This window comes from Budorcas taxicolor, chromosome 22 (genome assembly GCF_023091745.1).
Source record: "Budorcas taxicolor isolate Tak-1 chromosome 22, Takin1.1, whole genome shotgun sequence".
Classification (NCBI taxonomy): Eukaryota; Metazoa; Chordata; class Mammalia; order Artiodactyla; family Bovidae; genus Budorcas; species Budorcas taxicolor.
Window position 1 is genome coordinate 20,722,575 of NC_068931.1, and position 13,965 is coordinate 20,736,539.

At 38.4% G+C, this 13,965-nt stretch overlaps 1 protein-coding gene across 1 annotated transcript in view; it reads right to left on the reverse strand.

The window, feature by feature from the left end:
• The window catches only part of KIAA1328 (KIAA1328 ortholog), a 443,695-nt gene that overhangs the window by 258,705 nt on the left and 171,025 nt on the right, over window positions 1–13,965 (reverse strand). Inside the window, exon 6 of the mRNA XM_052660503.1 lies at window positions 10,658–10,785. Coding sequence (XP_052516463.1) covers window positions 10,658–10,785 — 128 coding nt within the window. The remainder of the gene's footprint in view (window positions 1–10,657; window positions 10,786–13,965) is intronic.

Here is a 13,965-nt window from a genome sequence, read left to right on the forward strand (position 1 = left end):
ATTATTTTATACCCATTGGATTGTGTTGGCACTTCTGTTGAAAATCAACTGACCATAATTGCTAGAGTTTATTTCTAAATCCACAATTCTGTACCATTGATCTAAATGTCCATCATTATGGCAGCACTATATTCTTGAATACTGAAGTTTTCTATTTTGGTATAACAAATTATCACAAACAGCAATTTACAATAAAACAAATTTACTACCTCACAGTTCTACAGGTCAGCAGTTCAAGCAAGTTTGACTAAGTTCTTTGCTTAACTTCTCACAAGACTGAAATCAAGCTGTCAGCTAGGCTATGCTCTAATGGGAAATATCTGATGAAGAACCTGCTTCCAAGCCCAGGCTGTTGATAGAATGCAGTTCCTTGTGGTGGGAAGACTTAAGTCACTATTTTCTTGCTATTGGTCAGAGACAATTCTCAGCTTCTAATCCTTTCAATCTTCAAAGCCAGCAATGGTATGCTGAATACTATTCTTATGTTTCAAACCTCCCTGGCTAGGGAAACCCTCATTTTTCTCATGTAATTAGGTTAAGTGCACCTAGATAATCTCCTTTTTACTATAACACCCCTCAAAGAGGTCCTTTTCATTATATGGGACTGGAATGCAAAAGTGGGAAGTTGAGAAACACCTGGAGTAACAGGCAAATTTGGCCTTGGAGAACAGAATGAAGCAGGACAAAGGCTAATAAGAGTTCTTCCAAGAGAATGCACTGGTCATCATAGCAAATACCCTATTTGAACAACACAAGAGAAGACTTTACATATGGACATCATCAGATGGTCAACACCAAAATCAGATTGATTATATTCTTTGCAGCCAAAGATGGAGAAGCTCTATACAGTCAGCAAAAACAAGACCGGGAACGGACTGTGGCTCAGATCATGAACTCCTTATTGTCAAATTCATACTTAAATTGAAGAAAGTGGGGAAAACCACTAGACCATTCAGGTATGACCTAAATCAAATCCCTTATGACTATACAGTGGAAGTGACAAATAGATTTAAGGGACTAGATCTGATAGAGTACCTGATGACCTATGGATGGTGGTTCATGACATTGTACAGGAGATAGGAATCAAGACCATCCCCAAGAAAAAGGAATGCAAAAAAGTAACATGGCTGTCTGAGGAGGCCTTGCAAATAGCTGTGAAAAGAAGAGAAGTGAAAAGCAAAGGAAAAGGAAAGATATACCCATTTGAATGCAGAGTTCCACAGAACAGCAAGGACAGATAAGAAAGCCTTCCTCAGCGATCAATGCAAAGAAAAAGAGGAGAACAATAGAATGGGAAAGACCAGAGATCTCTTCAAGAAAATTAAAGATACCAACGGAACATTTCAGGCAAAGATGGGCTCAATAAAGGACAGAAATGGTAGGGACCTGACAGAAGCAGAAGATATTAAGAAGAGGTGGCAACAATACACAGAAGAACTGTAAAAAAAAGATCTTCACAACCAAGATAATCACAATGGTGTGATCACTCACACTCACCTACAGCAAGACATCCCGGAATGTGAAGACAAGTGGGCCTTAGAAAGCATCACTATGAAGACAGTGGAGGTGATGGAATTCCAGTTGAGCTGTTTCAAATCCTGAAAGATCATGCTGTGAAAGTGCTGCACTCAATATGCCAGCAAATGTGGAAAACTCAGCAGTGGCCACAGGACTGGAAAAGGTCAGTTTTCATTCCAATCCCAAAGAAAGACAACCCAAAGAATGCTCAAACTACCACACAATTGCACTCATCCCACATGCTAGTAAAGTATTGCTCAAAATTCTCCAAGCCAGGCTTCAGCAATATGTGAACTGTGAACTTCCAGACTTTCAAGCTCATTTTAGAAAAGGCAGAGGAACCAGAGATCAAATTGCCAACATCTGCTGGATCATCAAAAAAGCAAGAGAGTTCCAGAAAAACATCTCTTTCTGCTTGACTATACCAAAGCCTTTGACTGTGTGGATCACAAGAAACTGGGGAAAATTCTGAAGGAGATGGGAATACCAGACCACTTGACCTGTCTCTTGAGAAACCTGTATGCAGGTCAGGAAGCAACAGTTAGACTGGACATGGAACAACAGATTGGTTCCAAATAGGAAAAGGAGTATGTCGAGGCTGTATATTGTCCCCTGCTTATTTAACTCATATGAGAAATGCTGGGCTGGAGGAAGCACAAGCTGGAACTAAGATTGCCAGGAGAAATATCATAACTTCAGATATGCAGATGACACCACTTTTATGGCAGAGAGTGAAAAAGAACTAAATAGCCTCTTGATGAAAGTGAAAGAGGAGAGTGAAAAAGTTGGCTTAAAGCTCAACATTCAGAAAACGAAAATCATGGCATCTGGTCCCATCACTTCATGGGAAATAGATGGGTAAACAGTGGCTGACTTTATTTTTTGGGGCTCCAAAATCACTGCAGATGGTGACTGCAGCCATGAAATTAAAGAACGCTTACTCCTTGGAAGGAAAGTTATGACCAACCTAGAGAGCATATTAAAAAGCAGAGACATTACTTTGCCAACAAAGGTCCATCTAGCCAAAGCTATGGTTTTTGCAGTAGTCATGTATGGACGTAAGAGTTGGACTATAAAGAAAGCTGAGCACTGAAGAATTGATGTTTTTGAACTGTGGTGTTAGAGAAGACTCTTGAGAGTCCCTTGGACTGAAAGGAGCTCCAACCAGTCCATCCTAAAGGAGATCAGTCCTGGGTGTTCATTGGCAGGACTGATGTTGAAGCTGAAACTCCAATACTATGGCCACCTGATGCGAAGAGCTGACTCATTTGAGAAGACCCTGATGCTGGGAAAGATTGAGGGCAGGAGAAGGAGACAACAGAGGATAAGATGGTTGGATGGCATCACCGACTCAATGGACATGGATTTGGACAGACTCCGGCAGTTGGTGATGGATAGGGAGGTCTGGCATGCTGCGGTTCATGGGGTCGCAAAGAGTCGGACACGACTGAGCGACCGAACTGCACTGAATAACATAACACAACATGGGAGTGAAACCATTTCATCAGGGGTCAAAAGACATGCAAATTAGGTTAAAATTCTATCTACATACTGTACCTTTAGTGTAAAGATTAAAGTTAGAGTGATCTTATACTTCACTGTTCTTTCACAAATTATTTCTGTCTATTAGTGTCCCTTTGCATTTCTATATAAATTTTAGGATCATCTTATCAATTTCTGGGAAAAAGAAATACGCTGCAGTTTGCAACAAACCTATAAACAAATTTGTGGAAAATTACCATCTTAATAGCACTGAGTCTACAATCCATGAACATGGAATAGTATCTTAGATCTTTAATTTCTCTTAGCAATGCTTTATTATTTTCAGTGTTTTATTGCACTGCTTTTCTTAAATACATACATTTTTGAATTGTTCATTGACAGCAAATAGAAATAGACTTGCATACTGATCTTGTATCCTGCAAACCAGCTGAACTGATTTATTCTATCAGTTTGTGTGGTGTGTGTGTCTGGATTTCTTAAGATTTTCTACATGTATGATCATGCTGTCAACAAATAAAGATGGTCTTATTCCAGTAATACAGAGAAAATTTCCTCCAACAGAGCTTCCTTCTGTCTTCTTCCCTCATGCAAGTACACACACATACATACACACAAAGTCTTATATCTTATAAGCCCAACAATACAGTTTTATAATTGTTGTTTTATTCAGGTGACTTTTATGTTGTCTATTTAAGAAAATAAAGATATATAGTTACTTTTACCAGTGTTCTATTTCTTTATGTGAATTTGAGTTACTGTCTATGTCATTTTCTTTCATCTAAACAGACTTCTATTAGTATTTATTGTAAGGCAGGTAAGCCAGCAATAAATTCTCTCTGTCTTTATTTATTTAGGAATGCCTTATTGTCACTTTCATTGTTGAAGGATACTTTTGCCTGATTGTCAGTTTTTTTCCCCTTCAACTCTTTGAATATGCCATCCCACTGCCTCTTTCTTCTACTGTTTCTGATGAGAAGTTAGCTGTTAATCACATCTTTTTTCTATCTACGAATCTTTTATTCCATGAAGAATTCTGTAGCACACTTGAGTCAAACATGTAACAGATTTCCCAAGAGCATGACATTTTTGATTTGGCTTCTTTGTTAGTTAAAAGTGTGGTGACACTTCTGGACTGCCAAGAAAATCTGGGTTTATATAACAAACTCAAAGATATCTTAGTATAGACAGAAATAAAATAAATATTACATATTAAAATACATTAAGTAAATCAGATAGAAGGTACCAGAAGACGAAGAATGGGAAGGAGCTTTATTACTGCATGCCTATATGCGGTAGTTAAACAAAAAAATTTTAACCAAAGGAATATATGAAAATAATCACAGTACAGGAAGTTGTCTCAAGACATTGTGGTCCGAAGTGCTACAAAACTCTTTAACAAACTATAGAGACAGCAGTAATAGAAACACAGAAACAATTAAACACGCACTCAGCAGTGATTTATCTTTATTATGGTTCAGATTCTGTCTAGCCCATGACCCAGACCTAAATAGAGAAATACAGAAGAAGTAATCACGGGAAAAATGGAAAAATTTCTATAAAAGGCCTTTTACCAGATCAGAACAACAGATATTCATTAATATCCACTGCCCATGGCTAAAAAGTAATGGAGATTTTATCCATTTAGTAGAAAAGGGAGAAATCTCAAGATGATTCCAAATCTACCTTTTAATATCCACTTGGCAAAAAAATGAAGAGTTGAGAAAAACAGTAAGTCAATCTTGCATAGGGACATTTTCAAACTACAGTGGGAAAAGCTATTCAACATGCAGCCTAGGTTTTAATATAAAGAGTTCTGTGGAAATACTATACCATTCCTGAAACGATACAGCTTATCAAATAAGATTAAAATAGGGGACTTCCCTGGTGGTCCAGTGCCTAAGACTCCATGCTCCTGATGCAAGGGGCTTGGGTTGGAATCTTGGTAAGAGAACTAGATTTCACATGCCACAACTAAAGGTCCCATCTGCTGCAACTAAGACCCAGCACAGTCAAATAAATAAAAATAAACATCTTTATAAAAAGATTAAAAAAGAAGTTATAAGCATCGTAGTTTAAGATGACATTAAGTTCAGATTCACAGAAAAAGAAATTAACACTCACCTGTGATAAGAAGAGCTATATTCTAAAATGTACACTGATAAAAACTACGGTTACTGGATCCTCCCATGTCCAAGAACCAAGGTTATATTTGTTAAGTACTGTTTCTTAAGGATCAGGAAATGGAGTAACAGACACACATCAGTGAGGTGTCTCAGTCTAAATAGAGTAAGTTAAACATCTTTCTAGATTCCACAGTGAAGAATTTGTAAGGCTGAACAAATTATAAGATGAATGGAGAATGTAAATTCATCTTTGAGGCAAAGCAAGAAAGAGGACCGGGGAAAAGCAAGGAAAAAATTTACTTTGTAAATGGAGCAACTTCTTTTCAACCAAATGGCAAAAGTAAAAAGAAAACCATAAGCTAGGGCATTCTTCATAAGAGCTGCAGATTTAATAAAACTATACACAAAACCTATAATAAGCAACTTGAGCCACATGGCAACCAACACAAAGAAGAAACTGAGCAAGTCTCTTAAAGTCAAATGAATGTCTCCTGAAAAATGAATTGCTGCATCTCCATCACAAAATCTAAAGATGAGTTTTAAAAAACCTTACGTTGATCGTAGACATTCTGACTGGTGTGAAGCTGGAGAGGGTGTGGAGAAAAGGGAACCCTCCTACACTGTTGGTGGGAATGCAAACTAGTACAGCCACTATGGAGAACAGTGTGGAGATTCCTTAAAAAACTGCAAACAGAACCGCCTTATGACCCAGCAATCCCACTGCTGGGCATACACACCGACGAAACCAGAATTCAAAGAGACACATGTACCCCAATGTTCATCGCAGCACTGTTTATAATAGCCAGGACATGGAAACAACCTAGATGTCCATCAGCAGATGAATGGATAAGAAAGCTGTGGTACATATACACAATGGAGTATTACTCAGCCATTAAAAAGAATACATTTGAATCAGTTCTGTTGAGATGGATGAAACTGGAGCCGATTATACAGAGTGAAGTAAGCCAGAAAGAAAAACACCAATACAGTATCCTAACACATATATATGGAATTTAGAAAGATGGCAATGATGACCCTGTATGCAAGACAGCAAAAGAGACACAGATGTGTAGAGGGGACTTTTGGACTCAGAGGGAGAGGGCGAGGGTGGGATGATTTGGGAGAATGGCGTTGAAACATGTATACTATCATGTAAGAAATGAATCACCAGTCCAGGTTCAATGCAGGATACAGCATGCTTGGGGCTGGTGCACGGGGATGACCCAGAGATGTTATGGGGAGGGAGGTGGGAGGGGGGTTCATGTTTGGGAATGCATGTACACCCGTGGTGGATTCATGTCAATGTATGGCAAAACTAATACAGTATTGTAAAGTAAAATAAAGTAAAAATAAAAATTAAAAAATAAATAAATAAATAAATAAAATCAATAATGAAAAAAAAGAAAAAAAAAACCTTACGTTGAGAACAAATAAAATTTTACATCTACCTAACACTATGGCTACTCACAGAAAAATCAAACAGCGTTTCCCACCATCTCTAGTAGATTTGTGCTCTGATATAAAAAACTGGATTTCAGATTAAGATCCAAAAGAGGGTTAGTTGCAGAAACAAGGGTATTTAAAGCAAGTTTTCCATATATCTATATTTTAGCGATCTCAAGTTTTTCTTGTCTTTCTCTCAAGAAAATACAGAGTCAGGTCGTTTGGGCTCTTATCTTGATTTCCCAGGGCTTCCCAGGTGACTCAGTGTTAAAGATTCTGCCTGCCAAGCAGGAAACATGAGTTTAATCCCTGGGTTGGGAAGATCCCTTAGAGAAGGAAATGGCAACTCTCTCCAGTATTCTTGCCTGGGAAATCCCACAGACAAGGAGGAGCCTGGCGGGCTACAGTGCATGGGGTTGCAAAGAGTCAGACAGGATTTAACGACTAAACAGCAGTTGCCTGATTTCCCGACTTGCTACCTAGATGACCTGGACAAATCTCTTCCTCTGCATCGGGCTCCTCCTCTGTAAAGTAACTTTATTGGGCTACCGAGGGACTAAATGTTTTAATGTACGTTAAGAGCTAACAACAGTACCAGTACATAGTATGTTCCACATTAAATATTGTAAAATAAAATTAAATATTTATTAAGCCAAAATATATTAGTCTCTGTGTGTACAAAAACCAACAGGATGCTTGTTTTCAAAAAAGCTTGGTGAAAGAGAAGGATGAATGAACAGTGATTACAAAAGAATAAGAACGGTGCTATGATAGAGATGAGCAGTCTATTTGTGAGCACATGATGAGGACATCTAACTTCAGCACATCCTCACTCAGAGTGCACACAGCGAGTGATGCCTTTACTGTCAGCACGTAGACGTGTCCACCAGATTCACCCAGGTTCCAAGATGTCGAGTGAGAAAGTGCTTACCTTGGTTTAGCTAAAAGAAGCCTGTCACAAAGAACAAGTCAGGTAGTATAGGTGACAACTGCCACATAGTGTTCAAAAGGAAACTTATTTTCCCCCTCCAGGTTCCAATCATAGACCCTACAAGTGGCCTTAATTTCATTCAAACAGTAAAGCCTACAAGTGGTATGACCGACCACCAGGCACTTCCTGAAAACTTGGTTTTAAATTTTTCTCATGATAAAGTTTAAAATGAAAATTCAAAAGTATCTCCTTTTGAGAATATACTTTCTCCATTCCTTTGACCAGCAATTTTTAATATCTGTTATTTTTTTTTAAGTTTCGCTCCTCAAGTTTAAGGTTAGGTAAGAGAAGCAGTGGCTGGCTGCTAGGGAAATGTCCAAGAGTCAGTAGTTTAAACATAAAACACTATTCCTTGAGTAAGTTTTACTCTCTCCTGCCTCATTTTCAGTTCACTTCAGTTCAGTTCAGTTGCTCAGTCTTGTCAACTCTTTGTGACTCCATGGACTGCAGCATGCCAGGCTTCCCTGTCCATCACCAACTCCTAGAGCTTGCTCAAACTCCTGTCCATTGAGTCCAGGATGCCATCCAATCATCTCATCCTCTGTCATCCCCTTCTCCTCCTGCCTTCAATCTTTCCCAGCATCAGAGTCTTTTCCAATGAGTCAGTTCTTCACATCAGGTGGCCAAAGTATTGGACTTTCAGCTTTAGCATCAGTCCTTCCAATGAATATTCAGAACTGATTTCCTTTGGGATTGACTGGTTTGATCTCCTTGCAGTCCAAGGGACTCTCAAGAGTCTTCTCCAACACCACAGTTCAGAAGCATCAATTCTTTGGTGCTCAGCTTTCTTTACAGTCCAACTCTCACATCCATACACAACAACTGGAAAAACCATAGCTTTGACTACACAGACCTTTGTCAGCAAAGTAATGTCTCTGCTTTTTAATATGCTGTCTAGGTTGGTCATAGCTTTTCTTCCAAGGAGCAAATGTCTTTTAATTTCAAGCTGCAGTCACCATCTGCAGTGATTTTGGAGCCCAAGAAAATAAAGTCTGTCACTGTTTCCACTGTTTCCTCATCTATTTGCTTTGAGGTGATGGGACTGGATGCCATGATCTTATGTTTTTTGAATGTTGAGTTTTAAGCCAGCTTTTTTACTCTCCTCTTTTTAGAAGGAGATAGAAAAAGGGCTGGGCCTCCATAATCCAGATGTCTTTAGAGTCCCCTAATGACTATTTCTTGACTCTCAGTTTCTATCCTTGTGTGTGTGTGTGTGTTAGTCACTTAGTCATGTCCGACTCTTTGTGGCCCCACGGACTGTATCCCACAAGGCTCCTCTGTCCATGGGATTCTCCAGGCAAGAATAATGGAGTGAGTTGCCATATCCTTCTGCAGTCTCTATCCTGAACTACTGGCAATTGAAAAGTCCCTCTGCCTTTCCTCCGATACTCTGGTCAGTGTTCCTGTGCCCTGTAACACCTATGCCATGGACAGGGAGGGAGTGGAAACGCAAAAGCAGAGCTCAGAAGTCTCAACTTCATGCTGTAGTTTTCTCTAGCCCACTCATGAGAGCAGTAGACAAGGGCCACCTTAAAGTACACCCGCCCTTTGGCCAAGTGGCAAAACAAACCAGACAAGCAAGACTAGCTGCTACCTTCTCTGCCTCATTTCACAGCCTAAGTTTTCAGAAAACAGAACCAAAGAAAATTTTTCAAAAGTTAGAATACAAATAAACCACTCATACTTTGGTTGTTTCTTATAAATATTGTAGACTTCAAAAAAGGGGGAGGATATATTAAAGGTCTAAGATATACCACATTCCAGCAAAATTATTATTCTTTCTTTTTACTTGCCTCCTAGGTGGTGCTAGTGGTAAAGAACCTGCCTGTCAACGCAGGGGAAGTACGAGATGCAGGTTGAGTCCCTGGGTTGGGAAGATCTCCTGGAGAAGGAAATGGCAACCCACTCCAGTATTCTCACCTAGAGAATACCATGGACAGAGGAGCCTGGCAGGCTATAGTCCATAGGGGTCACAAAAAGTTGGACACAACTGAAGTGACTCAGCACGCAGGCAGGCATGTCAAAACTTGAGGTTCAAAACTGGAGTTTTCTTGACCAAAACTGTTAACCCATCTGAGACAGGTGTCTTTAGGTTGAATAAAACTTAGAAGGGTTACAGAAAACCACTCAGGACTTGTTACTACTCAAAGGGAAAGGATAATCCTTGCAATCAATATAGAACCTGAATCTGTACAATTTAACAGAAAAGACAGGATAATCCTTCTGAAAGTAGTCCATCCATGCATAAATGGAAAATGAACCTGGGTAATGAAGAATTAGTAATAAAGTAGCTGTGCTCAACGTACTGAACCATAACCAGGATGGAGTCTACTCTGATAATGGGTACATTATCAATGTCTTAATACTAATATGAGTGACTTTGACCCTACTATACATATAGCTTTTTTCCTACAGTGTTTCAATACAAAGGGTATCCTTATCCATTTGAAGATTTAAGTTCATTTGGATGTGAAAAAGACAGCCGGTGTCACTTGCTAGAGAGAAAGAAGTAGATCTTCAGAGCTTGTTTCACATCACAGCTGGCAGGGTTCTGAACTTTCATTTAACTATGTAATATATACTATTTGATGATATGTATACAAACGTTAATAAGCAAACGCTCATATATACTTATGTGATTAATAAGTATTTACAAATACTAAATCACATTAACTATTCCAGTTTTGCTAATTAAAGCTTTTACAAGTCACTAAGACACTTTTATTATTCTAAAACTCTGAACATGAATTAGAAGAGGTTTGTGAGTAAAAAAGAGCCCACCTGATTGTCACTAAGTAACAGAACACTGGGTTTTCTTGATCACTCCTGCATTGCTTCCATACAACCAGGAGCTGCCCTCCTGATGCAGAGCCTGGTCCAGGAATCATTCCTGACCTCTGGGCCCCAGAACAGGAGAGGAAAAGGAAACAGGGAAGTAGATTAAACCAACTCAATCACACACTGTAACTGCACTTCTAAAGACAATGTATACAGCGAGACAATTAAAGTAAGAGGCCAAATGACTCTTCTGACATCTGGTTGATCCATTAAAGAACAAAGTAAGAAGTAAGACACTTACCTGTTGTTCCTGCATTTTAGCAGCACCAGGTTCTGAGACAGACATAGTGAGCTTCTCCTGCTGTTCTGATAGATACTTCTGAGAGAGACTTAGAAGTTCTTGGCATTCTTTATATTGTAACTGAAGAGGTGAGATTGCAAATTAAGGGAAAAAACTAATAAATGGATTTAAACTGCATCCAGCAGGGTAGTATTTCAGATTTCAACAAACAAAACAGAAGCAGAAATGCAACCATACTTGGTGAGAGTGCAGGTAAGTATAGTCATCAGATGAACATAGCACATGTATCCCCCTCAAAATCATGAAACAATAATGTTTCAGAGAGTGACAATGTTCACCCTATTTAAATATTTCTTTCTCAAATCTTTAAATTTGAATAAATAAGAACAAATGCAAACACATGCAAAAAAAAGATGGACCCCCACCTCATACCATAAATAAAACTAACTTTAAATGGATCACTGACCTAAATGTAATAGCTAAAACTATAAGTTTCATAAAAGCAAAATCTTTGTGACCTTGGATTAGGCAATGTCACCTAAAAGCACAGCAACAAAGAATAAATAAATTGGAGTTCAAATTCTAATACTTTGTGCTTCAAAGGACACTATTAGGAAATTGAAGAGACAACATCTAGAATCAGAAAATATTTGCAAATCATCAGGGGGTCGCAAAGAGTCAGACACAACTGAGCGACTGAACTGAACTGAACAAATGGTAAAGGTCTGGTATCCATAAATATGAAGATGTTATGTGCATGTTCATGCTAAGTTGCTTCAGTCATGTCCGAGTCTTTGTGACCCCATGAACTCTAGCCTGCCAGGCTCCTCTGTCCGTGGGATTCTCCAAGCCTAGAATACTGGAGTGGGTTGCCATGCCCTCCTCCAGGGGATCTTCCCAAACCAGGGATGGAACCTGCATCTCTGATGTCTCCTGCATTGCCAGGTCTTTACCACTAGTGCCACCCGGGAAGCTCATGAAGGTGTTACATAACTCAACAACAAAAAAACTATCACCTAATTAAAAATGGGCAAAGGACTTTGACATTTCCCAAAAGAAAATATACAAATGTCTAAGCAGTGTAAGCAAAGATACTTTACATTATTAGCCATTAACCACTAGGAAATGCAAATCAAAACCATACTGAGATACTGCTTTGCATTTGCTAGGATGGCTATCATCAAAAAGACTGACAATAACAAGTGCTGGCAAGAATATGATGAAATCAGAACCCTCCTACATAGCTGAGGGGAATGTAAAAAGCTGCTGCTTTGGAAAATAATTTAGCAATGTCTCAAAAAATTAGACACAGTGTTTCCATAAGACTCAGCAATTCCACTCCAATTCTCCAAGAGAACTGAAAATATAGGTTCACATGAAAAACTTGTACATGCATATTCAAAGTGGCATTATTCATAACAGTGAAAAAGTGAAAACAACTCAAATGTCTATCAAGTGATAAATGGATAAACAAAATGTGGTATATCTATAAAACGAAATATTTTTCAATCATAAAAGAAACAAAGTATCACTACATGCTACTGTACGAATGAACCCTGAATACATTAATATGCTAAAGAAGTTAAGACACAAAAGGCTACATATTCTATGCATGCTACTGTTCTTGTTTAAAATACATCTTCCAATGAGCCAGGGCCAGGGAAAAGAAAACTTAATTCCAAGCATGTGTGTGTATTTGTGTGTGCGAAGTCACTCAGTCATGTTGACCCGACCCCATGGACTGAAGCCCACCAGACTCCTCCATCTATAGAATTTTCCAGGCAAGAATACTGGAGTGGGTTGCCATTTCCTACTCTAGGAGATCTTCCAGATCCAGGGATCAAAGGCATGTCTCTTGCCCCCTGCATTGGCAGGTAGATTCTTTACCAATTTTAAGTATACCAGATCACAAATGAGAGTTATATTTATCCATGTTCATTTCCTGCCCCTTTCTCCAATTTTTTGAAATATTCATTACATGAATTAAAGGGCAGGGAGATAAATGTCCATAATAGGCAATCCCATATAGGGAGAAAGTATATTAGTGGTTACCAAAAGATGGAGGAGGAAAACAGGAAGCAATTGCTGATGGGTATGAGTTTTGTGGCGGAGGTAATGAACATGATTTAGAATTAGATGCTTGTCTTTGCACACCTTTGGGAATATACTCAAACCACTGAACTGTATACTGCAAACAGGTGATTTTTATTGTATGTGAATTATATCTCAATACAGCTGTTAACAAAAATTCAGAGTAGAAGTGATTAAACTGTTTTGGTCAAAGCAATCACTGCCTAATTTACATAGAAAGTTCTAACTATACTAAACATAAGATTATAATTAGATTTGGCTCTCTTTGGTTTTGCATGTCAGTTAACTCAATATTTCATTAATAAAAGCAACATTAGAAAATTTTCTTCCCATATACCTCCCTACGTGTTTTACAGTCTAGCATGTAGAACACGGCAACCTAACTTGGGGTTACCCTCTCCCACAGCTTCTCAAATTTGCAAAATACTCAAGAAGAAGATGCTCAAACTGCATAGATCAGGTGTCTGGGAGACAGGTAATTCTACTCATGGGTGAGTTCTCTGTTTCCTACTTCTCATTGTGGTAATTCCTTCCCCAGGCCCATTGTTCTCTCAGGTCATTTCTGAGTCTCCCCTCAATACCTAATTATGAATGCTATTGGTATAAAATTACTGTCCAATGAGATTAGTCTGTATAAATACCTTTATAACAGGCCATCATGATTAAGGGTGGGAGTAGTATTTCTTAAATGTCAAAAATGGTGACTGGCTTCAGTATTCTTCTTAACATTTTCATAACCTAATCATTGCTCCTGGGCAGATTCCTATTCTAATAACTTTTGCCAATCCTGACTGCATAAATAACCAATTGCTTCATTATTCTCATTATTAACCTTTAACAAAAAAGGAGCTTGTAGGATAGGAGCTGGTTCATAATGAAAGGCTGGTTACTAAGCTAAAGAATATATTAAATAGAAGAGAATGTTTAACACTCAGCATCTTAAAAAACAATAACGACACAATATACAGTGGTCTAAATAAGCTAATATCTTCTCAAAGTCAATCTACATCAAACCAGGTTGGTTTTATATTCCCACACTTTTTCTTAGCAATCTCAAAAAGACAGGAATGATCTGTGGCGGTCCCAAGAGTCTCTGCCAACTATATGATGTATATAAAAAGAATTTTTTATTCTAGCTGTTACCATAGGCAATAATGTTTATAGTAGATGAACATATTAGTCTGGACACAGAATATGAATTTTATTCATGAAAAAGT